This window comes from Scyliorhinus torazame, chromosome 1, assembly GCF_047496885.1.
Source record: "Scyliorhinus torazame isolate Kashiwa2021f chromosome 1, sScyTor2.1, whole genome shotgun sequence".
In the NCBI taxonomy this organism is placed as follows: domain Eukaryota; kingdom Metazoa; phylum Chordata; class Chondrichthyes; order Carcharhiniformes; family Scyliorhinidae; genus Scyliorhinus; species Scyliorhinus torazame.
The window spans coordinates 131177727-131203787 of NC_092707.1; the positions used below are offsets into that span (position 1 = coordinate 131177727).

General features: G+C 49.6%; 1 protein-coding gene across 3 annotated transcripts in view; it reads left to right on the forward strand.

Annotated features, from left to right (window-relative positions):
- The window catches only part of matn1 (matrilin 1), a 73385-nt gene extending 48236 nt beyond the window's left edge, over positions 1-25149 (forward strand). For all 3 annotated transcript variants that reach the window (XM_072500826.1, XM_072500828.1, XM_072500829.1), the window contains exons 6-9: positions 1451-1855; positions 10489-10638; positions 16151-16238; positions 24360-25149. In XM_072500826.1, the coding sequence (XP_072356927.1) occupies positions 1451-1855; positions 10489-10638; positions 16151-16238; positions 24360-24414 (698 nt within the window). In that variant the 3' untranslated portion in view covers positions 24415-25149. The remainder of the gene's footprint in view (positions 1-1450; positions 1856-10488; positions 10639-16150; positions 16239-24359) is intronic.
- Positions 25150-26061: the final 912 nt, after the last annotated feature.

A 26061-nucleotide genomic window follows, 5' to 3' on the forward strand; every position in this document is an offset into this window, starting at 1 on the left:
GTGTGTGCATGGGTTTCCTCCGGGTGCTCCGGTTTCCTCCCACAGTCCAAAGATGTGCAGGTTAGGTGGATTGGCCATAGCTAAATTTACCCTTAGTGTCCAAAATTGCCCTTAGTGTTGGGTGGGGTTACTGGGTTGTGGTGATAAGGTGGAGGTGTTGACCTTGGGTAGGGTGCTCTTTCCAAGAGCCGGTGCAGACTCGATGGGCTGAATGGCCTCCTTCTGCACTGTAAATTCTATGATAAACACCTTAAATGGATCCAACAGAAGAGGTAAAACAAATGTGGTTACATTCAAGATGAATCTGGGAAATGTCTCCCCAATTCCCTAAACAATCAAGTTAGCTCCAGGAGACCAGGGTTGCCCATGATATATGACCAAATGTACAAGTCCAGATTTGTCTTAGCCTTTGCCAGGCACTATTGGCAACTTTTAGGCAGACTAAAATGAAGCTGATTTGCATGTTCACAATCTTACCAAATTAGCCCATTAATATGATTGCAGCTATAAACCTGGGCAAATGTCGGAAGCACATTGGTGGTGCCTATAAGTGACAATGAAGCCTAAGATGTAGGCATTAGTCTGCAGGTAAGTGATGGAATAGTCCTGTACCCAGTCCCGTATTTAATGGATCTTGAAGTAGAGATGATATTGCATGAGGCGCTTATGATCAGTGTTGCTTCACTCTCTGTGCTGTGCTATATCACCTTCAATAAGCTTTCTACATATTTGCCACCCTCAGTGTGAAAAAGTTATATTTTAACTGTGTATTCACCTTTTCTATGCTTTGCTATCCTGGAGGATATTTGATAATTAACATTATTCTGGAATCCAATTTCCTTGAAGATCATTAATATGCCAATAAAATCAACTCAAAGATGCCTTTTTTCCAATATAAACATATATCTTAGATTAGTCTTTCATCATAGATGAGGCACCCAACCCCATTGATCAGTTTACTGGCCTTTCTTTGTACTACCTCTGTCTCCTATTGTACCCACATCTGTACACAATATCAAGTTGGTAATGGGCAGACATGCTTTGTACAAGTATTTGTGATGTATATGGTGTAGGGATTCAGTGGCCTCCTCCTGCACTGTAACCCCACTGCATTGTCCATGAAATATGTGGAAGTATTGTTTGGATCAGCGGTTTATGCACCAATTAACAGAAATGCTCTAAAGGAATCTGAATTGTGCATTCTAACTCAAATGTAGCACAATGACCAACTTTTATCTCTATAGATGCTACCTCTTCTGAGATTACACATTTTGAACCTCTTCCAAAGACCTTGATCCTGAGTTTATTTTCTATCTGGCCTCATCTACACAACCTTCAAAGGAAATGCTCCTAGGTTATCTCTCTGCTTCATGTTATAATTTATTGTCAAACTTCCTGGGAAAAAGTAAGTTCTCTCTTCTTTAACCCTTGCTTTTAACTTTGTGTACAGCTTGCAGTTCAGGAGGTGTTGATTTAGCTTTTGTCATCGATGGGTCGAAGAGTGTGAGACCTGAAAACTTCCAACTGGTAAAAAAATTCATCAATCAAATTGTTGATGCCCTAGAAGTTGGTGATCAGAATGCACGCATTGCACTCGTTCAGTACTCAAGTTCAGTCAGGACTGAATTCCCTCTCAACAAGTTCAAAAGTAAACAAAACATCAAGACCGCAGTCAAGAAAATGGACTACATGGAGAGAGGAACAATGACAGGCCTGGCACTGCAACATCTGTCTGAAAAAATTTTTGTCCCTTCACAAGGAGCAAGAGAGAACATCCCAAAAGTTGGAATCGTCTTTACAGATGGCCGTTCACAAGATTACATTAATGATTTTGCTCAGAAAGTCAAAGATAAAGGTAATAATTGCTGAAAAATTGACATTTTTAAAAACAAAATCCATTATCCTCAATCCTTATTATGTAGGAGGGAAAACTGCAAAAGTATGGAGAAAGAGCATGTGAGTGGAAGTAATTGGATAGCTCTTTCAAAGAGACATCAGGGGCACAATGGACTCAATGTGCTTTGAGAGTCTTTCCCAGATTTTCCAGCCCCACATAGCTGCAGCGATATATTCAAATCCCTGTTGACTTTGGTGGGACCGGAAGACCCCACCAGCAAGGTGGGGGGGGGGGGGGGGGAGCGGAGGGGAAGACCCCACCGAGAGGGAGGGGGGGAAGAATTCTGCCGTATGATTCTATAAGGAAATTGTGATGTGATTTCCCCCCCATGTTCCCCACTTTATACATGCCCATTATGCTACTGTTTATTTTATAATCAGGATTGAATTAATGACATAAAGTATATGACATCATAAAGGCAAAGTTCCCCTGCCCTCGCCATACTCCACCTTTCCCTTCATTTGTCAGGACAAGGTTAATTACCATCCAGAAACAGTTTTTTAATGTAATCCAATTCCCAATGTGCAGAATAAATAATAATCTTTATTAGTGTCACAAGTAGGCTTACATGAACCCTGCAATGAAGTTACTGTGAAAAGCCCCGAGTCACCACATTCCGGCGCCTGTTCGGGTACACGGAGGGAGAATTCAGAATGTCCAATTCACCTAACAGCATGTCTTTTGGAACTTGTGGGAGGAAACCGGAGCACCCGGAGGAAACCCACGCACACACGGGGAGAACGTGCAGACTGCGCACAGACAGTGACCCAAGCCGGGAATCGAACCAGGGTTCCTGGCGTTGTGAAGTAACAGTGCTAACCACTGTGCTACCGTGCCAAATTACCAAGAACTTAGAATTGTCTGTGAACAATAGCAGGCTGGAGAATGGTTATGAAATGGAAATGAACAATTATCAATTATTCATTTCTTCAGGTGCTCCATGTTTGCTCTTAAATCTACATTCTCAATTTTTTCAACTCCTCAAGATGAGAAGCATCAGTGCTGTTGTATACAATTACTTTTGTTTTGGACACCATTATTAGTGATGGAGAGCACCCAAGTCAGGTGTAGCAAATGCAAACACAGAATAGGGTTTCCTCTACTCTATTCCATAACGTTCCCCAGCTTTAACCTTAGTAGAATAATCCCTGCTGTAGCAAAGTGATATTATTCAATTTCCCACATTATGGAGCCTTCTCCCTCTCCCTCCCTCCATCTCCTTCTCCCCCCCTCCTCTCCCTCCCCTCCCCCCTTCCCTCCCTCCCTCCCCCCTCCCCATTCCCCTCTCCCCCATCCCCCCCATTGTCCCCCTCCCCCCCATTGCCCCCCTTCCCCCTACCCCCCCATTCCCCACTCCCTCCCCATTCCCCCTCCCTCCCCCCACTCCCTCACCCCCTACCCCCTTCCCCCCACCTCCCCTTCCCCCCTCTCCCCCCACTCCCTCCCCCTCCCCTCCCCCACCCTCCCTCGCCCCTCCCCCTCCCCTCCCACCAACCCCTCCCCTCCCTCCAACCCCTCCCCCTCCCCTCCCTCCACCCCCACCCCCCATTCCCCCCTCCCCCCCATTCTCACCTCCCCATTGCCCCCCTCCCCTCCCCCATTGCCCTCCTCCCCCTCATTCCCCCGCTCGCCCCCCATTCCCCCGCTCACCTCCCCTCCCCCTCCCCTCTCACCCCCTTTTCCCCCCTCCCTCCCATTCCCCCTCCCTCCCCCTCCCCTTCCCCATCTCATTCCCCCCTCCCCCTTCCCCCTACCCCTTTCCCTCTGTTCCCCCGACCCCCCTCCTTTCCCCCTCCCCCTCCTTTCCCCCTCCCCCTCCTTTCCCCCTCCCCCTCCTTTCCCCCTCCCCCTCCCCCTCCTTTTCCCCTCCCCCTCCCCTTCCCCCCTGCCCCTTCCCCCCTCCCCCTTCCCCCTCCCTTCCCCCCCCTCCTCCCTTCCCCCCTCTCTTCCCCCTCCCCCTCCCTTCCCCCTCTCCCCCTCCCCTTCCCCCCTCCCCTTCCCCCTCCCTTCCCCCCTCCCCCTTCCCCCTTCCCCCCTCCCTTCCCCCCTCCCCTTTACCCCCTCCCTTCCCCCCTCCCCTCCCCTTCCCACCCCCTCCCCCCTTCTCCCTCTCACCCCTTTCCCCTTCTCCCCCTGTTCCCCCCTCCCCCCTCTTCCCCCCTTCCCCCTCTTCCCCCCCTTCCCCCCTCTTCCCCCTCTTCCCCCCCTTCCCCCTCCCCCTCTTCCCCATCCCCTCTCCCTCTCCCCTTCCCCCTTCCCCCCCTCCCCCCCTCCCCCCTCTTCCCCCTTTCCCCCTCCCTCCCCCCTCCTCCCTCTTCCCCAATCCCCCCTCTCCCCCCTCCTCCACCCGCTCTTCCCCCTCCTCCCCCTCTCCCCCCTCCCCTACACCCCTCCCCTACCCCCCCTACCCCCCCCCCACCCCCCTCCCCCTCCCCCCTCCCCCACCATCCTCCCCCTCCCCCACCCAATTAAATGCCTCAACCTGCAAACATGTCTCCGGAGAGGGCATTAAATTCTGCCCTAAAGGTCTGACCCTGTCTATCACAACATCCCGAACAGGCGTCGGAATGTGGCGACTAGGGGCCTTTCACAGTAACTTCATTTGAAGCCTGCTTATGACAATAAGCGATTTTCAATTTCATTTTTCATCTGTCTCCATATCTATCTCAGTCCTTAGCTTCTCTTCCTGTGTAGAAATCACATTCTGATATTGTGAAAATATCATAATTATTAATGTTTCTGTCCATCAGTCCTGAAGCACTGGGTGTCTGTCGTGTTGGGTGCTCTGCTACACAGACGAACAAACACGGTTGCGGATGGTACAACTCAGTTTTATTACTAACAATATTTACAGTGGTAAACTGGTTACTGTGGTTCGTTCATTACCCTTGAACCTGTGGACCTAGCCCTAACATTATCTTGGAGTGGCACTCAGCACATGGTGGATGTCTGAGTGGCTTGCTGTGAGCCCTGTGCCCTGAGATGTCACCTGCTGGAATGAGCGGGAAGTGTCGTGTTCCCCGTTTTATAGTGTGTATGTTCTTGCCTGTGATTGGCTGTGGTGTTGTGTGTGTATTGATTGGTCCGTTGATCTGTCCATCAGTATGTATGTATGTTTGCACCATGATGTTTACCTGAATATTATGACATCCCCTCTTTTGTACAAGAACATGTGCCTATGTGGTTATAAATAGATATGTGTACTGAGTGCTGAATGTGTGTGTGTGCAATATCTACAGCATGTACATGAGGCTAAACTATATACATGGGGCGATGTCAGGTGCGACATAGCAACGAGGTTGTACCATAAACAAAACACGTGGAAATGTTAAACGTCAAATGTAACGACAAGGAAAAAGAGAAACATATTAACACAGTGGTATGATACATCAGTGAGTTCAATGTTCAAACAGGCCCATAAGTCCAGCCTAGTAGGTGGGCGACAAATTCGGTTTGACCGCCTCAAGGGTGGGTCAGGATTCACCGGCTGAGGAATGGGCCTGGCCACGGGCGACGACGGAATGGGCATGGTGGCAGGAAGCTCCACGAAGTCGACATCAGGAACAACAGGAGGGCGTGGCACCGGTGTAAGTTCCCGTAGCGAGCGTGGAAGCAGGCGAAGAGCCCGGCGATTGCGCCTGCGAATGGAGCCATCAGGCATGCGAACCAGGAACGAGCGGGGAGCCACGCGTCGGAGAACTTCGGCAGGTGCTGACCAGCCACCTTCTGGTAGGTGGATGCGGACGTCGTCCCCAGGCGCCAGGGCGGGAAGATCAGTTGCCCGTGTGTCATGTGCCACCTTCTGGCGAACGCGCTGCTGTCGCATCCTGTGCAGTACCAGAGCATGGTTGGTTGGGGGGACCAGAATGGATGGCACAGTGGTCCTGAGGGCGCGACCCATCAACAGCTGGGCTGGTGAGAGGCCAGTGGCTAGTGGGGCCGAGCGACAGGCTAGCAGGGCTAAGTAGAAATCCGATCTGGCAGCAGCGGCCTTACAGAGGAGCCGCTTGACCGTGTGAACGCCCTTCTCCGCCTTTCCATTGGACTGGGGATGCAGAGGGCTGGACGTCACGTGTGTGAAGCCATACGAAGCAGCAAAGGAAGACCATTCCTGGCTGGCAAAACAGGGCCCATTGTCCAACATGACAGTAATCGGAATGCCGTGGCGAGCGAAGGTGTTTTTGCAGCCCTTATGACAGCGGACGATGTCAAATCATGCAGGCGTATGACTTCTGGATAGTTTGAAAAGTAATCTATGATGATTACATAGTCCCTGCCGAGCGCGTGAAAAAGGTCCACACCCACCTTCGCCCAGGGGGACGTCACAAGCTCATGGGGCTGAAGCGTCTCAGGAGGTTGCGCCGGCTGAAACCTTTGGCAGGTGGGGCAGTTGAGCACCATATTGGCAATGTCATCACTGATGCCCGGCCAGAATACGGCCTCTCGGGCCCTCCGTCTGCACTTCTCGACCCCCAGATGGCCTTCGTGTAGTTGGTCGAGGACCAGCTTGTGCATGCTGTGTGGAATCACAATCTGGTCCAGCTTGATGAGGACACCATCAATGACGGCCAAGTCGTCCCGGACATTGTAGAACTGCGGGCACTGCGCTTTGAGCCACCCTCCCGTCATGTGGCGCATCACACGTTGTAGAAGGGGGTCAGCCGCAGGGGGTCTCCCGGCGAATACGGGCCAGACTGGAGTCATCAGCTGGCAGATTTGCCGATGTGAAAGCCACCTGTGCCTCGACCTGGCAGACGAACCCCTCCGAATCGGGCGGTGTGCTCACTGCTCTAGATAGGGCATCCGCAATGATAGGGTCCTTTCCCGGGGTGTAGACCAGTTGGAAGTCGTACCTTCTGAGTTTGAGTAGGATGCGCTAGAGGCGAGGGGTCATCTCGTTCATGTCACGAGATGTGTCGAAAAACGCCAATACCGGGGCTGTGGTGAGCTTAATTTTGAGCTCCTCCCATTCCTTCTGGTGTGCGGGCAGCCACTGGAACTCCGTGGACTTCTTGACTAGATGGCGAAGAGCCGTCGTGTGGGAGGCAAGGTTGGGAATGAACTGAATGAACTTCCCCAGGAAGTTGACCATGCCTAGGAAGCGTAGCACTGCTTTCTTGTCTGCCGGCTGCGGCATGGCTGTAATGGCGCTCACCTTGTCTGCATCCGGACGGACCCCTGACCGGGATATGTGGTCCCCCAGAAACTTCAGCTCGGTTTGGCCGAAAGAACACTTGGCTCGGTTGTGGCGCAGGCCGTTTTCCCATATCCGCGCAAAGACGCGCTGGAGACGACAGATGTGCTCCTGTGGTGTGGTGGACCAGATGATGACGTCATCAACGTAGACGTGCACCCTTTCGATGCCCTCCAACATCTGTTCCATTATCCTGTGAAAGACCTCGGATGCCGAGATGATGCCAAACGGCATTCTGTTATAGCAGAACCTGCCGAAAGGAGTGTTGAAGATGCACAGCTTCCTGCTGGACTGGTCCACTTGAATCTGCCAAAAACCCTTTGAGGCATCCAGCTTTGTAAAGATTTTAGCCCGGGCCATTTCGCTCGTGATCTCTTCCCGTTTGGGTATAGGGTAGTGTTCCCTCATTATGTTGTTGTTCAGGTCTTTCGGGTCAATGCAGATCCGGAGTTCGCCAGAGGGCTTCTTAACACACACCATGGAGCTGACCCATGGCGTGGGCTCCGTGACCCGGGATAGCACCCCTTGGTCCTGGAGATCCTGCAGCTGCTGCCTGAGGCGGTCTTTGAGTGGCGCTGGGATCCTGCGAGGTGCGTGAATGACCGGGGTGGCATCCGGTTTGAGTCGTATTCTGTGTAGGTATAGGGCAGTGTGCCCGTGCCCTCGAATGCCTCCTGGTTGTGGGCGAGGAGCAATTGAAGCTGTGCCCTAAATTCTGCATCCGGGAAGTCTGATGTGCCTTCTGGAGACAGAGCGTGGACCCGCTGCACGAGGTGGAGAACCTTGCATGCCTGTGCGCCCAGCAGGGAGTCCTTTGATGATCCGACTATTTCGAAGGACAGTGTGGCCGTGTATGTGTTGTGTGTCACCTGGAGCTGGCAGGATCCCATGGCCGGGATAATGTTTCCATTGTAGTCGACCATCTTGCAACGGGATGGCCGAATTGGTGGTCTGACCTTCAAGGCGTAGAAGGCTGACCATGCTATTAGGTTGGCGGAGGCACCATTGTTCAGACGGAATGTTATCAGTGATCGGTTGACCGTTAGGGTGGCACACCATTCATCACCCGGATTGACGCTGTTCACTGGCATCGGTTGGTGGGTCCTGCCTGGAGACATCCGGTTCCTATCAATGACCGCAACACGGAAGGCGTCCCAGTCGTCTGTGTCACTGGTTTGGATGTCGCCTGGGCAGGACTCGTAGTATGGAGGCTGAATAGTCCGCACGTCCCTGCGAGGTTGTCGGAATTGGGGAAGCACGGTAGCATTGTGGGTAGCACAATTGCTTCACAGCTCCAGGGTCCCAGGTTCGATTCCGGCTTGGGTCACTGTCTGTGCGGAGTCTGCACATCCTCCCCGTGTGTGCGTGGGTTTCCTCCGGGTGCTCCGGTTTCCTCCCACAATCCAAAGATGTGCAGGTTAGGTGGATTGGCCATGATAAATTGCCCTTAGTGTCCGAAATTGCCCTTAATGTTGGGTGGGGTTGTTGGGTTGTGGGGATAGGGTGGAGGTGTGGACCTTGGGTAGGGTGCTCTTTCCAAGAGCCGGTGCAGACTCGATGGGCCGAATGGCCTCCTTCTGCACTGTAAATTCTATGAAATTGGCAGGTTGAACTGCTCGACAGCAGGCAGCATAGTGGCCCATCTTGCCACAGCGGAGGCATCGTCGATTTTTGCAGGACATTGCCGCTTTAAATGTGCGGCTCCGCAGTTGCCGCACGTTGCGACGTCATGGCGTTCGTTGCGCCACCGTGCATGCGCAGTTCGGTCTTGCGTCGCGTGCGCCTGTGCATCACGTCCCTCTGCGTCGATGTCTTTTTTGGCGCGCACAAACGCGGGAGGCCGCGGAAAGCACGCAAAATGGCCGTCCTCATCCGGGCCGCGGGCCGGCAGGAACTCGATCGCCTGGACCCGTTCAGCCTCGTAGGACGCCTGCCTTGCCGATTGGGGCGCGTAGGACCCCTGCCGTGCCGATTGGGGCACGTAGGACCCCTGCCGTGCCGATTCGGCCGCTTGAAATTGGAAGTAGCGGCTGGTCGCGTTTTCATGAAGGACACAGGCTTCGATTGCGGAGGCTAGGGTGGGGCCTTTAATTTTGAGGAGCTGCTGGAGTAGGGCGCCCGAGGTGACCCCCCAAAACAAGCTGGTCCCGAAACATTGAATCGGAGGTGGTGTCGTAACCGCAGGGCTGCGCGAGGATACGGAGGTGTGTAAGGAAAGATTGAAAGGGCTCATCCTCACCCTGCAGGCGCTGCTGGAAGAGATACCTTTCAAAACTCTCATTTACCTCAACGCTGAAGTGTTGCTCGAGTTTGAGAAGGACCGTCTTGTACTTGGTCTTGTCCTCACCTTCCGCGAACACCAGGGAGTTGTAGACATGGATGGCGTGTTGCCCTGCCGTGGAAAGGGGGAGGGCGATTTTTCTGGTGTCCGAAGCGCTCTCCCTTTCGGTGGCTTCCAGGAAGAACTGGAAGCGCTGTTTAAACAGCTTCCAATTGACGCCAAGGTTTCCAGTGATTTGTAATGGCTGCGGCGTGCTGACGGTGTCCATGGCGCAGGATGGCGGATTCCTGAGGATTCGTAGGTAGGTCTCACAGTTACCGGGTTCCAACCCTGGTACTATGTCGTGTTGGGTGCTCTGCTTCACAGATGAACCAACACGGTTGCGGATGGTACAACTCAGTTTTATTACTAACAATATTTACAATGGTAAACTGGTTACTGTGGTTCATTCATTACCCTTGAATCTGTGGACCTATCCCTAACACTATCTTGGAGTGGCACTCAGCACATGATGGATGGCTGAGTGGCTTGCTGTGAGCTCTGTGCCCTGAGCTGTCTCCTGCTGGAATGAGCGGGAAGTGTCGTGTTCCCTGTTTTATAGTGTATGCTCTTGCCTGTGATTGGCTGTGGTGTTGTGTGTGTATTGATTTGTCCGTTGATCTGTCCATCAGTATGTATGTATGTTTGCACCATGATGTTTACCTGAATATCATGACAGTGTCCATTGGCAAACCAACATTGGCTGGCTAATCAATGAAACCTTTCCTTCCAACAACAATAAGTTGCCCACAGGAGTTATTGAATGATAATGTGAAGTCAATTATCCCACTTCATATTCCAATAACACCAATTCCAACACTGTTGCTCCAGATAAAATTGGTTCATTCAACGAAGATTAGGGATGAGACTGAAGCTCCACCTGACTCACTGCTGCAATTATCCATCAAGTAGATGGCACTACAACATTTGTTATTCTCTATGTTATATCATCATAATCTGCAAGAACGACAGCATCATGTCAAGTTCTAAATACAAAATATTCAGCAATGCTGACAATCGTGCTAATGCATTCCTATATACAAAATGTAATTGGAAGTTCATATTTATCTGTTTCAGGAATTAAGATGTTTGCAATTGGAGTGGGGAATGCACTTGAGGAAGAATTAAGGATAATTGCTTCAGATCCAGTTAAGGATCATTATCATTATACTGCAGATTTCAAGACAATGAATCAAATTGCAGACAAATTACAGGTCAAAATATGCGGTAAGGGAAATTCTTTCGATACAATTCAGTCTTTTGCTATTGCTGTCTTAATCCAGAGACGTTCACATTTTTCAGTTTGGGGAATTCTGCAAATATTGACACTCTCAATACTCTACACTATTGCCATGTGATTGAGAACTGCCTTCAAATATGAGCTTACATCCATGAACCAATATTCTAATTTCAAAATGACAATGTCAGCTTCTCAAAGGAATACAGTGCTATTGTTGCAGGACATGTTTTGATTAGCTTGCAGCAACAGAGATACAATGATGGCAAGTCTGAATTAGAACTTGTCTGTATTATGGATGACTTCAAATTCCTTTGTGTAAAATGGACAAATGGTGAAGTATTTTGCACAAACTAGCTAAAACATTTGTCTCTATAATGATATGTTTTAAGTCAACACATTATAATGTGGCATGGATTTTCAGTACTGATCTTTTACTGTATTACAACTCCATGTGGGGGAACACCCGAGCAGTAATCATAACATAATTAGTTTTAATTGCATCGTCCAAATGAAGGTTACCAGACATGGGCTGTGTGTAAACATGGAAATTGGATATGTTGTAATAAAAGGGGAAGATAACATAGAATCCCTGCAGTTCCGAACGAGGCGATTTGGCCCATCGAGTGCACCGACCCTCTGAAAGCGCATCCTACCTAGGCCTAATCCCTCACCCTATCCACATAACCCCACCTAGGGACAATTTAGCATGGTGAATTCACCTGACCTGCACATTTTTGGACTGTGGGAGGAAAGCAGACCACCCAGAGGAAACCCACGCAAACAACAGGGAGAATGTGCAAACTCCACACAGACAGTCACCCGAGGTCGGAATCGATCTCAGATCCCTGGAGCTGTGAGGCTGAAGTGCTAAGCCCCATGCCACCCCAATCTTGGATAAAATAAAGAACCTTGAAGTAGATTAACTTGTGGGTCCAGATGACATTAATCTAAGGGTGAATAATGATCTGGAGCATATGATTTGCAAGGCCCTTGCACTTATCTGTAACAGCTCCTTGGGGTCTGCATCTTTTCCTTTGGATTGGCAGGGTGTTTATATGGTGCTGCTTTTCATAAACAGACAAATTGGATCCTGGAACTATAGGTCCACAAGTCATAAGTCAAAGATTCTAAAACATCCCAGTGATCACTGAGATAGGGAAGATATCATCAAAAGCACGCAACATGGCTTCTGGAAAAGTTAACAAATTAACTAGAGTTCTTTGAGGAAGTTAAAAAGTTTGTGGACAAAAGCATCCAGTGCAAATTGTTTACTTCAACTTCCAAAAAACCTCTGATAATGATGACACAATAGGTTACTCTGCAAGACAAAATCTTATGGTCTCAGTGGGGAACCATTGCAATGTTTTCGGAATTGACTACACTCCCAGAGGTAAAAAGTTGTGAGTAATGACTATGGATCTGCTTGGAGGCCGATTACCAGTTGTGTCTCGTTACTAGTGATATTCCGTAGGGATTTTCTTTTTATTATTTTCTTAACTGGCCTAGGAAAAGGCATTGGGCAAATGTCTTCAGGGTTGCAGAAGACAAGAAAATTTGTGCAAGTATCAGGAATATGCAAGAGAATCCCGTAAGTGGACTTAAATGCACCAGGGGATTGAGCCAAATGCAGGCAGATATCCTTGAACAGACAAGTGTCATGTAGTGGTCTTGGGATTGAATCAATATCGTGTGTACATTTCCGTAACACTACACAGTACTGAATTAAAATCAATTCAGAGAGCAAGGAATTATGACATTATTGTTCATTACGCTGTAAAGGTTTCTCCAAGATTTTTGGTCCATTAATTTTAGTGGGAGGAATATCATATGCAGCCAGTGGGCAAATAATCAGTGTCTGTGGCAGCGAGCCATTCCGTTAGCATTCGGTGAAAGATCCACCACGTGTTGGTAATTGAATCTTTCTTACTGCTGCAACCTGTATGATCTTTCTGTTCTGAATGTCACAATCATTCAATTACATGTCAATTACAATCATTTCATCCTGCTGGCTTGCTGTTTACTGTCAAGTTACCAGCTTTTCACAGCTATGAGCACAGCTAGACAGAGACACATAAGGCTGATTCTGTGTCTGGCCATCCCTGACCTGGACCAGTGCCCACAGAGAGTGCTAGTCGGGTGGCCACAGGTCCACAGTAACTGATTCTCCATCCATTAACTTACCTGTAGGCAAAGCGAGGCACTGAATTTCCCCAATTCTGCGGATGCCCAATCTCCGAATCACCCCTAAACAATCAAGACGACTTTAGACTTTGGTGCGGATGAAAATTTGTTGCAAATCTTAACAGTTAGTATTTTCACATCATAATTCATGGTGTGAAAAATGGGCCTCTATTTAAAAACGAATAGCTTTTTGGTGTCCAGTTAACATTTTAAAAATTACGAGACAACCCATGCAAAAAACAAATAGTTCCATTCCAAACTGGGGAGATGATGGGCGGGATTCTCCCATCGGGCAGCTAAGTGTCGATACCGGTGTAAAATCGGGCGTGTTTTACTCCGGCGTCGGCGCCACTTACGGGACCCCATTCTCCAGCCCACAGGGGGCTAGCACGGCGCTGAAGTGGCCCACGCCGCTCCAGCTGCCGATCCTGGCGTGAACCCAGTGCCGCGGGGTCCATGCATGCGCAGTTGGGCCAGCGCCAACTAGCGCATGCGCAGTGGCCTTCTTCCCCGCGCCAGCCCCGACACCAAATGGCTCAGGGCTACAGGAGCCGGCACGGAGGAAGGATGCCCCCAGCCAGAGAGGCCGGCCCACTGATCGGTGGGCCCCGATCGCGGGCCGGGCCACTACGGAGGCCACCCCCAGGGTCGGACCCCCCCCCCCCCCCCACAGGCCGCCCCCAGATCCTTCAATGCCTAGGTCCCGCCAGCTCAGCGGATGTTAGAACTGCGCCGACGGGAGTCGGATTTTTTGTGACGGCCGCTCGGCCCATTCGGGCCAAAGAATCGCCGCGACGGCCCATGCCGGCCCAGGCTGGAGAGTCGCCGCATACCCCGACCAGCGCCACGCCAACCAGCCGGTTCCAATGGCGCCGATTCTGCGCTCTGTGGAGAATTGCGTCCCGGCGTCGGGGGCGGCGTGGCGCGATTCACTCGGCGCCGCGCCGATTCTCCGACCCGGCGGGGGGTCAAAGAATTCCGCCCATAAAACCTAATGGTGAGTTGTGTTTGTTCCTCCGGTAAGAGTGAAGTTTACATTCCAAAGGAGTGATTTACATAAAATCCAGCATAAGTAATTACATGTACAATATTAATATTCATGTTCTAAAAGAATGTGCACAAATCCTAATGGGAAATTTAGGCTTTTTGACTTTGTTTATTTGATGTTATTTCAACTCATATTTCCCAGGTGCATAATATAAATTTTCCTTGCAAAGCAGTGAAGTTGCTTTGGGGAATAGAGCAAACGTCTTTAAGAACAGAACCTCAGTTGAGAGAAGAGACTCAGAATTGCTTTTATATTCTTTCACGCCAGCATTTGTTGCTCATCCCCAATTGCCACAACCTTGTGGCTTGCTCCGCCATTCCCGAGGGCAGTTATTATGGTCAGACCTAGTTTTTAAAAAATAGATTTCTTTCCCGAAAGGACAACTGATGAGAGTTTCATGCTCACCTTACTGAAACTAGGGGCGGGATTCTCCGGTCTCCGACGCTAAAATCGTGTTCGACGATTGGCCGGTGAATCCACGTTGGCGCCGAAATTGGGGGCGCCGACACTTTTGCGATACTCCTCCAAAGCAGCATACTCTAGGAGCACGCGCACATCGCCAGGACGGCCTCAGGACGTTACCTGAGGTCCTCCCGCCAATGGGACGAGTTCCCGGCAGCGTGGGTCTCTATTGCTATTTTTTTTCGGGTACTCGGTGTGGCGGCTACGGACTAAGTGCAGCGCCGCCACAGTCGGGGGGAGCCGATCCACGGGCAGGGGGGGCTTTGGCGAGTCTGGGGGCACTGATTGGGGGTGGTCCGGGGGTGGCAAGCCTGGCCAAAGGGAGTCACTATCTGGTAGGCCAGGTCCGCGTACGGCAGGCGCCATATTGCGCGGCGCGGCCGCTGCAGGCTGCCGCCATGCAAATGCATAGCCACGGACCCAGCAATTCTCCAGCCGTATCTGGAGCTAGAGCCGGGGGCTCTACACTGCGTGCCTGCTAGCCCTCCACCAGATGGAGGATTGGTGTCGTTTTGCACTGTTTTTTCGGTCATAAAACGCCACCGTTCCCACGCTGGAGTCAGCATTTAGTCTCAGAATCGGGGAATCCAGCCCTAGGTTTCTAGATTCTAGGGGCTGAATTCTCTGGTCGCCGACGGCGAAATCGCATTTGGTGATCAGCCGGAGAATCCCGACCAAATTGAGGGCGGCGCTGATTTCATGATGCTCCGCCTGCTCCAAAGCAGCGTATCCCCGCCACATATCGATAGCCTCAGGACATTGCCTGAGGCCCGCACCCCGATGCTTCGCCTCTGACCGGCCGAATTCCCAACAGCGTGGGACGCGTGTGGTGTCATCCGTCGGGAACTTGGCATGGCGGCTGCGGACTCAGTCCAGCACCGCCACTGTCGGGGGAGGGCCGATCCGGGGGCAGGGGGAACCTATCAGGAGCTGGGGGCACTGTGGGGCGTTGGTTCGGGGTGCGCGAGCTGGACAAAGGGGGGGGGCATTATTTTGCGGGCCGGGTCCACGAGTGGCCATTTTACACCATTTTTTCTGGTGTAAAACGCCATTGGTCCCATGCCGGTGTGGGGATATAGCCCCAGAATCAGAGAATCCATCCCTCGATCTTTTCGGAATCTATGACCTGAGAACATTAGCTTGGATTGCTAGAGCACCAATCAAGCGACATTACCACAATCCCACCATCTACCCCCAGTGGGGAGAGCAGGAGAATCAGAACCAGAAATGAGAATAGGAGGAAAGAGAACAGAGTCAACTCCCAGCATTATTCTTTATACCATGTCTACACATAGGGTCATTGAGTATAACAGCACAGAAAGAGGCCCTTTGGCCCATTGCATCTGTGCCGGCCATCTAGCACCTATCTATTCTAGTCCCATTTCCCAGCACCACAGCTTGTAAGCTATGGCGTTTCAAGTGCTCATCTCAATACTACTTCAATATTGTGAGGGTTCCTGCCTCTACCAACCTTTCAGGCTGTGAGTTCCAGATTCCCACCACCTCTGGGTGAAAAAGGTTATCTCCAACTCCCCTCTAAACCTCCTGTCCCTTACTACAGGACAGTGGTAATTGTATACATTTACATTGTATTACAACCAACATAGCTCTATTGAAGAGCATCACAGTGGAAGGCATGAAAACTGCATTGTGTAGATCTAGATCTAAGTAACATTCACTCGCCAACTCATTTACAATTCCACTGCACATAACATCCCAGTAAGCATGGCCTGCGCTGCAGCTAGTGATTTATAGGATGACTAGAATATGTTTGTATTTTTCCATCACGTGTTTTATTTTGCTTTCAGCTGCACCACCCAAAGATCCATGTGCCTGCGAATCACTTGTGGAGTTCCAGAGAAAGGTCGAGAAAATAATTAAAACACTGACATCAAAACATATCCTTTTCATCCCATGTTTGTTTCAGCATAAAAATATACTGATATCATATTATCCACATTTTAGTTTTATCACCTTAATGGAAGAAAAAATGTGTATGTGGGTATAAAAATTTATTTCCTGAACTCTCACTGTGAAATGCATATTGCTGCTTATGAACGCAGCACACAGAATGGATCAGCCATTGTCTGATCACATAATGGAAGGCGTCATCAACAGTGCTATCAAGTGGCACTAACTTCACACACAACCTGCTCACTGAAGCTCAGTTTGAGTTCCACCAGGGCCACTCAGCTCCCAACCTATTACAGCCTTGATCCACACATGGACAAAAGAGCTGAATTCAAGAGCTGTGGTGAGATTAACTGCAAAGCAGCATTTAAGCAATTGCGTCATCAAGGAACCTTAGCAATACTGAGTTTGATGAGAATCAGAGAGAACATTCTCCACTATGGTTGGAGATATACCTACCATAAAGGAAGATGCTTGTGATTGGTGAAGGCCAATCAATCATCTCGGTTTGAGGGTGTTGCTATAGGATTTCCTCGGCATAGTCTACCAGACCCAAACATCTTCAGCTGCTTAACTATGGCCTTATTTGCATCGTAAGGTCAAAAGTGGAGATGTTCATCGATAGTGCACTGTTCAAAACCATTCACAACTCCCCGGATAATGAAACAGTCAGTGCTCGTTTGCTACAAGATCTGAACAACATTTAGGTTGAGGCTGATAAGCGGGCGGCATGGTGGCACAGTGGTTAGCACTGTTGCCTACGACGCTGAGGACCTGAGTTTGATCCCGGCCCTGGCGTGTGGAGTTTGCATTTCCTCCCCGTGTCTGCGTGGGTTTCACCCCCACAACCAAAAGATGTGCAGGTTAGGTGGATTGGCCTCACTAAATTGCCCCTTAATTGGAAAAAAATAATTGGGTATTCTAAATTTATATTAGAAAAAAGAGGAAAAACTTGGGCTGGATTCTCCGCCCGCCGCGTCACATTTCTGCCCCGACCCGCCGGTGGGATTCTCCGTTACGCCAGCCGGTCAATGGGGTTTCCCATTTTGGGGCAGCCCCACGCCATCAGGAAACCCCCGGGCGCTGGCAAAACGGAGAATCCCGCCGGCGGAAAATCCCGCCCAAGGTTTAGGCTGATAAATGGCAACTAACATTCTCACCACACAAGTGTCAAGCAATGAGAGAATCTAACCATCTCCCCTTGATGCACAATGACATTACCATTGCCGAATCCCCCTCCTGATTCTCCAAAGCCTGTCCACCATCTACAAGGCACAATTAGGTGGAATACTCTCCACTTGCCTTTAAAAGTCAACTCCAATAACACTCAACTCAGGATAAAGCAGCCCACTTGATTGGCACTCCATCCACCATTTAAACGTTCAACTATTCCACCACTGGCATACAGTGGCAGCAGTGTGTACCATCTACAAGATGCACTTCAACAACTCGCCAAAGCTCCTTCAACACACCTTGATAAGCAAGGACTGCAGGTGCAAAGGAACACCAACTACCTTTAAAATCTCCTTCAAGTCATGGGACTAGAAATCCAGAGACCCAGGGTAATCCTCTGGGGACCTGGAATTGAATCCCACTGTGACAGATGGTAGAATTTAAACTCAATAGAACATCTGGAATTAAAAGTCTAATGATGACCATGAAACCATTGTCGATTGTCGTAAAAACCCATCTGGTTCACTAATGTCCTTTAGGGAAGGAAACCTGCCGCCCTTACCTAGTCTGACCTAACATGTGACTCCAGATTCATATCAATGTGGTTGACTCTTAAGTACCCTCTGAAATGGCCTAGCAAGCTACTCAGTTGTATTCAATTGCTGCAAAGAAAACACAAAGGAATGAAACCAGACAGACCACCCAGCTTCCACCTAGGCAAACCCAGCTTTGTCAACCCTACAAAGTCCTCCTTATTAATATCTGGGGGCTTGTGCCAAAGTTGGGAGAGCTGTCTCATAGACTAGTCAAGCAACAGCCTGACATAGTTATACTCATGGAAGCATTCTTTACAGATAATGTCCCAGACACCACTATCATCTCTGGGTATGTCCTGTCCCACCAGCAGGACAGACCCAGCAGATGTAGTGGCACAGTGACACACAGTCAAGAGGGTGATGCCCTGGGAGTCCTCAACATTGATTCTGGACCCCATGAAGTCTTCTGGCATCAGGTCAAACATGGGCAAAGAAACATCCTGCTGATTGCCATGTACCGACCCCCCCTCAGCTGATGAATCAGTGCTCCTCCACATTGAACGCCACTTGGAGGAAGCACTGAGGATGGCAAGGGCGCAGAATATACTCTGTATGAGTGACTTCAATGTCCATCACCAAGAGTGGCTCGTAGCACCACTAGAGACTGAGCTGGCCGGGTCCTAAAGGACAAAACTGCTAGACTGGAACTGCAGCAGGTGTTAAGGAACCAACAGGAGGGAAAAACAAACTTAACATTGTTACGACCCTCTGCAGAGACGTAACTTGTATAGGACATCCTACATCTCAGAGCATGAACTACCCTGGTGACTTGGGGCAGAGCTTCCTCCCAATTGGAGGAGCTCCCCACAGGAAATAAACCTTGACCTGGAAGCAGTTCGGGGAAGGTGACCCTGCGGGGAGTGGAGAGGAATGATAATTGTGACTAGTGTGGAATAGTGTGGAATAAAGTGAGTTATACCCTGTCAGCCTGGCCTTTTATGGAATCCTTGCCTCCATCTACAACACTGGCGATGAGGATCAGGTAGAGCTGCCGTGGCCGGCAAGTGTTGCGAAAGCAGATCATTTTTCAACTACTTCAAGAGGCAGCTCTCCAGCCGGCAGGGATGGTACACATAGGTAAACTCAAGCCTTTTGATGCTGACTCGGACGATTGGGCCCAGAATGTCAAAAGACTTCAACTTTTTTTTGCACAAACGCCATCACCAATGATGAGCGACAGACCGTCGCTTTACTGACCGCTGTTGGCGGACAAACTTATGCAGTAATCAGGAATTTGACTTACGTGGACAGGCCGTTCGCCACGCTGATTGACTGGGTGGCCCGTCACCCAAATCCACAGCCCTTGATTATGGTCTGACGGTCCCATTTCCATATTGCCTCCCAGATGTTGGAGGAGACCACCAGGGAATACTTGGTGTGCCTACGAGGACATGCCGCCCCCTGCGTGTTTGGGGCTGGCTTGGCTGAATCACTGTGGAACCGCTGCGTTTGCTGACTTCTGGACGGGAGATCCAGCGGAAGTTGCTAATGGAGACACCTCTGAAACTCGACAGGGTCGTCGACATGGCACTGAACCAGGAAAGCGCCGACTGTGGACTCCAAGAACTCCAGGACCTGGCGGTCCTGAACATTGGCAAGACCGCCAGCCGATGACTACCAGATCATCCCAGGGTGGAAGTCACCGCAGGACCCACAACCGCCGCTAAACGGACACCCCACCGAGATGGAACTAAACACGGGAGTGGTGGTTTCGATCGTCAGTTTCTGCACAGTTACGGCCATTAGGAGATGTCTTCAGACTTTGGAGCTTCATGACACGGGTACTTAATTGGCCCTGTATACCAGGGAGCATTTAGAAATTGAGGGCACCGCCCATGTGCCTGTTTCATGCGGAGTCCAGTCAGCGTGCCTACCATCGGTAGTCGTCCGCGGCAATGGGCCAAGCCCATTGGGGTGTGATTGGCTGCGTCAGCTACTTTTGGATTGGCAACACGTGTGCCAGATGTACCCCCATGGGTCGGATGGAGTGCTGTCCAAGTTCCCTTTGATTTTCGCCGAAGGCCTCGGGACCATTAAAGGAACTATAGCCATGATCAATGTGGAGGAGAATGCCCAGCAACGATATTACCATGCCTGCTCTATGCCGTATGCACTTCGCGCCAAGGTAGACCAGGAATTGGACCGTTTGGAGCAATTGGGTATTACTCACCCCATCGATTATGTCAATTGGGCTATGCCTGTAGTCCCCGTGTTGAAGCAGGATGGGTCGGTGTGGCTCTGTGAAGGATTACAAAATGACCATAAACTGGGTATCCCACCTTGACCATTACTCAGTCCCTCGGATCGAGGATCTCTACGCCCGGTTCAGCAAAGGAAAAACATTCACTAAGTTGGACATGGGCCATGCATACTTGCAGTTGGCATTTGAGCCAAGTTCCCGGAAATACATGATGATCAATACCCATCGGGGACGGTACGAGTATATGAGGTTGCCGTTCGGAGTCCCCTCAGCGTGTGCGATAATCCAGATGTTTATGGAGAACATCTTGCAAGGGTTGCCGTCTACCTGGATGACGTTCTCATCACCGGGACCTCGAATCAGGAGCACATGGAGAACCTAATTGAGGTCCTCGAATGGTTTGCTCGGGTTGGGGGCCCCTTCCGGAGGGAAAAGTGGCTTTTCCACGTGCAAGAGGTCCCATATCACGGCTCCCAAGTGGACTGCAAGGGCCTCCAGCCAGTGGAAGAAAAGGTGCGGGCGATTCGCCATGCCCCCATCCCTCATGACCAAATGGAGCTCCACTCTTTCCTCGGCCTGATGAACTATTACGGGAAGTTCATACCCAGGATGGCCACGTTGGTCAGTCCGCTCCACCAACTACTGAAGAAGGAACGGAAGTGGGACTGGGGCCCCCCGCACCAGAAGGCATTTCACGAGGTGAAGCAGCGTCTCGCGTCAGATGAATTGCTGACTTACTTCGACGCGGACAAACCCCTGCTCCCTCACATGTGACGTCGCGCAGGGGTGATCCTGGCACACTGCATGCCCTACGGCTCAGAGCGACCCATAGCTTTTGTGTCCCGCCACTGGCGGACGCTGAGCAAAACTATGCCCGGATAGAAAAGGAAGGCTTGGCCGTTGTGTTCGCAGTGAGGAAATTCCATGAGAACGTTTATGGATGTGTGTTCACAGTTTATACCGACCACGAGCCCCTACAGGGGTTATTCAAGGAAGATCGGATGATTCCACCAATAGCATCTGCCCTGTTTCAGTGGTGGGCCCGGCTTATGAGTAAACGTAGAGCATCGCCCTGGCACAAGAATCCCTCACGCGGATACATTGAGCCATCTGCCCCTACCCACAAAGCCGCCAGCTCCCGCCATGGCCGCGAAGGTGATAGCCACCCTCCATTTCATGGACATTTTGCCAGTAATAGCAGCACATATTCGAGAATGGACCTAGACCGGCCCTGAGTTGTCGAGCGTCTGACATATGGTCCAATATGGGGCCCGACATAGGGCCATACCAGACAGGCTGAGGGCCTACACCTCCAAGCTACCCGAGATGAGCGTTGAAATGGCGTCTTCCCGTGGGGGCCGCAGGTAGTCGGAACCGAATGAGGGCACACACCCCTGCTGAAAGACCTCCATAACGGGCACCCCGGGGTGGCCAAAAGTGAAAATGTTGGCACGCAGCTATCTTTCGTGGCCCTGACTGGATGCCGAGATCGAGCCGGTGGCCCAAAATTGTACCCCATGCCAGGACCACCAGAAAGCCCCACCAGCAGCCCTGATGCACCCCGAGGAGTCGCCCGGGAAGCCACAGTTCCGCATACAGATCGACTTTGTCGGCTTGTTTCAGGGCGCCTCATATTAATGGACGGCCATTCAAACTGGCTTGAAGTACACCGGGTCCCCACGGTGACCACACGAGCAGCTACGGACAGACTGCGACTTATTTTTAGCACGCACAGACTGCCCAAAGACAATGGAGCGGCATTTACAAGCTGCTTTGCATCAATCATGGACACGAATGGCATCAGGCTCGTGTGGACTGCCCTGTACCACCCGGTCTCCAACGGACTGGCAAAACAAGTGGTTCAAACATTCTAGCGAGCAATGAAGAAGATGACCTCAGGATCATGGGAAATGCGGTTGGCTCGGTTTTTCTTTGGTTAATGTACAACGCCTCACACCACAACTGGCGTTGCACCAGCGGAGTTGTTCATAAGGTGATGACTCCGGACACGTCTCAGCCTTGTCCTCCCCGACATTAGGGTGCGGGTTCGTCAGCAGCAGGGCCACTCGGAAACAGACTCTCACCGCTGCCCACAAGCGCGCACCTTCAGGACAGGTGACACGGTTTATGTGAGGAACTTCAGAACCGGAGCCTCATAGATCCCTGGGGTAGTCCTCCATGCGACGAGGACAGTCTCCCACGCGATCCAGGTCAGGGCACCGAGGCACAGGGCCACTTTTGACAACGTGACCAGGAACCACCGGCGCGAGGCCCCGCGCAGGACCCAGACTCCGTCCCCTGTACAGCCAAGGAGGAGCCTGAGGCCAGAGAGGAACCACTCGCCCGTTCCACCTCCTGTTGAACATCAGGGCAGCGGGGGACTTCCAGCCAGCGATGGTGCAGACAGCGAAGCAAATTCTGATATGGATATTGGACCGCCCAGCGACAATGCGCCGGCACCAATTGTACCGCCAGCTAAGCTCCTCGCGGAAGCGGCGGTCCCCGGTGCACTACACATCTCCCAGGCTGGCCGTAACACCCCTGATCTCCGCCCACAACCCAAGTGGCCATGGGACCCTCCACCAGAGGACATGGACATTTTTCTGAACTTCGGAGGGGGGTGGTGTTGCGACCCCCCCACAGGGATGGAACTTGTGTAGCATCTGATTCCCCTCCTACACCTCAGAGTTTGAGCTACCCAGGTGACATGGGGACGGAGCTTCCTCCCAATTGAAGGAACTTCACAGAGGATTTGTGCCTGGACCTGGAAGCAGTTCGGGGAAGGCTAAACATTCCAGCTCCAGGATATCACTGCAGGAGTTCCTCAGGATAGTGTCCTCAGTCGAACCATCTTCAGCTGCTTCATCAATGACCTTTCTTTCACCATAAGGTCAAAAGTGGGGATGTTTGCGGATGACTGCACAATGTTCAGCACCATTTGTGACTCCTCAGTTAATGAAGCAGTTCATGTCCAAATGCAGCAAGACCTGGACAATATCCCGGTTTGGGCTCACAAGTGGCAAGTAACAATTGTGCCACACAAATGCCAGGCAATGACCAACTCTAACCATCATCCTTTGACTTTCAATGACATTACCATCAATGAATCCCTCCTATCAACATCCTGTGGGTTGCCATTGACCAGAAACTGAACTGCACTAGCCATACAAATACTGTGTCTATCAGAATCCTGCAGCAGGTAAATTAACTCCTGATCCCCAAAAGCCTGTCCACCATCCAAGGCAAAAGTCTGGAGTGTAATGGAAAACTCCACTTGCCTGGATGAGTGTAGCTCCAACAACACTCAAGAAGCTCGATACCATCCAGGACAAAGCTGCTCACTTCCACAATCAACCACTCCACCACCAGCGGCCACGACCACAACCATCTAGAAGGACAAGAGCAGCAGATAACCTGGGAACCCCACCACCTGGAGGTTCCCCTCCAAGTCACTCACCACCCTGACTTGGAAATATATCACCGTTCCTTCACTGTCGCTGGGGCAACATCCTGGAACACCCTCCCTAACAGCATAGTGGGTGTACCTACACCTCAAGGACTGCAGTGGTTCAAGAAGACAACTCACCACGACCTTCTGAAGGGCAACTAGGGATGGGCAATAAATGCTGGCCTAACCAGTGACACCCCATCCCACAAATGAATTTTAGAAACATTATCCTGACTTGGAACTCTTTCGGCGTTCCTTTACTATCGCTGGGTCAAAAATTTGGAACTCCCACTGTGGATGCACCTGCATCACATGGATTGCAGCAGTTCAAGATGGTCTTCTCAGGAAGAATTAGGGATGGACAGTTGGTTAGCTTTGCTGGTGATGCTTCCATCCCCCGAATGAATAAAAAACTGTTATATACAAGAATTTTGTAGGTATATTTTAATTGATTTTTGAGTTTTTGATCAGTAGAAATAGTTTTGTTACTTGATTTCTCAGTATCTAAAATTTACAGTCAGCTTGCTATTATGTAGCACAGTTTGACAAGTTTAAGTTTGTGTACATATGTAAGATTTAGAATGTAGATAGATAATTCAATGAAAATTTGAAACCATTAGAACACTATTATACAAATCACTGAAGATTAATGTTTTGACTCATGCAATATTGTCCTTAACATTTTTTATACTAGGTGCCTTCACAAAAAAACTGGCAGCTCTTGAGAACAGACTCCTTGTCTAGTAGATTTTGGTGCAATTTTCCTGACATCGTCACTAAGTACCCTATTGTAAAATACTGAAAACATGCTTATTTAATATACAAAAGCATCTGAACTACTAAAAATGCTTTCATCTATTTTAAAATGTCTAATCTAGCTAACCTTCTCTGAGCACAGGAACCCTGTAATGTTAAGTGTAGTCAATTCCAAATGGACAAAGCCCTGTGAATTATGTCAGAAACTTTGAATATTTTTGCAGTATATTTTGTATATTAAAGCATGTCGCCAAATGTAAAACTGAAATGTAATTTGTATTTATATTGTAATTTACTTGATACCAATATTCATCATTGCTATCAATACTGATCAAATCCCTCGGCCATATTAATTCTCAGCCTATATATTTTGTCCACTGGTTAAAAAATTAAGCGTCAAAATACAGATCACACATCCTATTAAAATTGGCCCTAAAACAAAATACCTAATGAAGTCCAGAAGCAAACAATCGTAGTTATTGATAAAATCAAAGCTGATAAGATGCAAAGAAAACAGCTAAATGAAATGAACTTGTCGGACAAAACCAAGAAACAAAGTGTCTTATGTGTCTCATTTTTTAAATCTGGATATTTATGAAAGTATATTTAAGGAAAGAGGTATCATGCATTTTTAAGAGAAGTTATGGGTGTTCTCTTATCATCTTGGTAAAACCTAGTTTATGTCAGAAAATAAAACACACCAATTAAAGTGGCCTAAGAACATTCAAGCTCTGGACAATGATTTCTTTATTTACATTATCATTTCTCCCCTGTGGCCAGATTGTTGGACTCTGACCCTATTGATTAGAATATTCTTGCTTCATATTGAAAATCTGAGCCGAAAGCTGTCTGAGAAGTGATGGCCGCTCACACCAGTTCTGAAAACTTTACGGTGCACTGGTCAGACCACACTTGGAACATTGTTTTTGGCATTTTTAGAATGAGACAAATTAAATGAATGGGAGAAGCCTGAGTTTAGATGACCACAAGATCGAACTAATTGATACACATTTGAAAATTTTACGCCACTGACAAGAACAGGTTGACTGTCTCCCTGTGGAAGATGGAACTTAGTAATAGAATCTTTTTGAACTGAAAATTAGTTGCTTTTTCTCCAAATACGAATATGTCTATAAGAAAAACCCTTAACTGGAAAAAAAACTTCAACAAACCAGAACCAGAATCAATTAACCATAAAATTAAACTCTCAACAGAAGGTTATTTAGCAAATTGACCCCCTCCCCTTTACTTGCATAGTATGTTTTGGTCGAACATGTTCTACTTCTTTGGGATAACCAATAATATCACCACCGCTCATAGAGAATAGACACCAATATGTTCCAGTGTTCCACACCCTCCAACTCTCTCCACACCAAGCAATGTCTCAATTTAACTATCGCTTCCTGATTTATCTCATCTTTCCCACTCTGGTGATGCCCTTTCTTCAAAAATTCATTTGTGCGGTGTTAGGTCACTCACATGAGTAAAAGGCCGGCATTTGTTGTCTATTTCTAGTTGGCCTGAAAAGCTGGTAGTAGGCTACCTTCTTCTATCACAGGACAGTTTAATACAATTAAATCGCTTGTTAGGCCTTTTCCGAATGACAGTTAAGGACTGGAGTCACAGATAGACCAG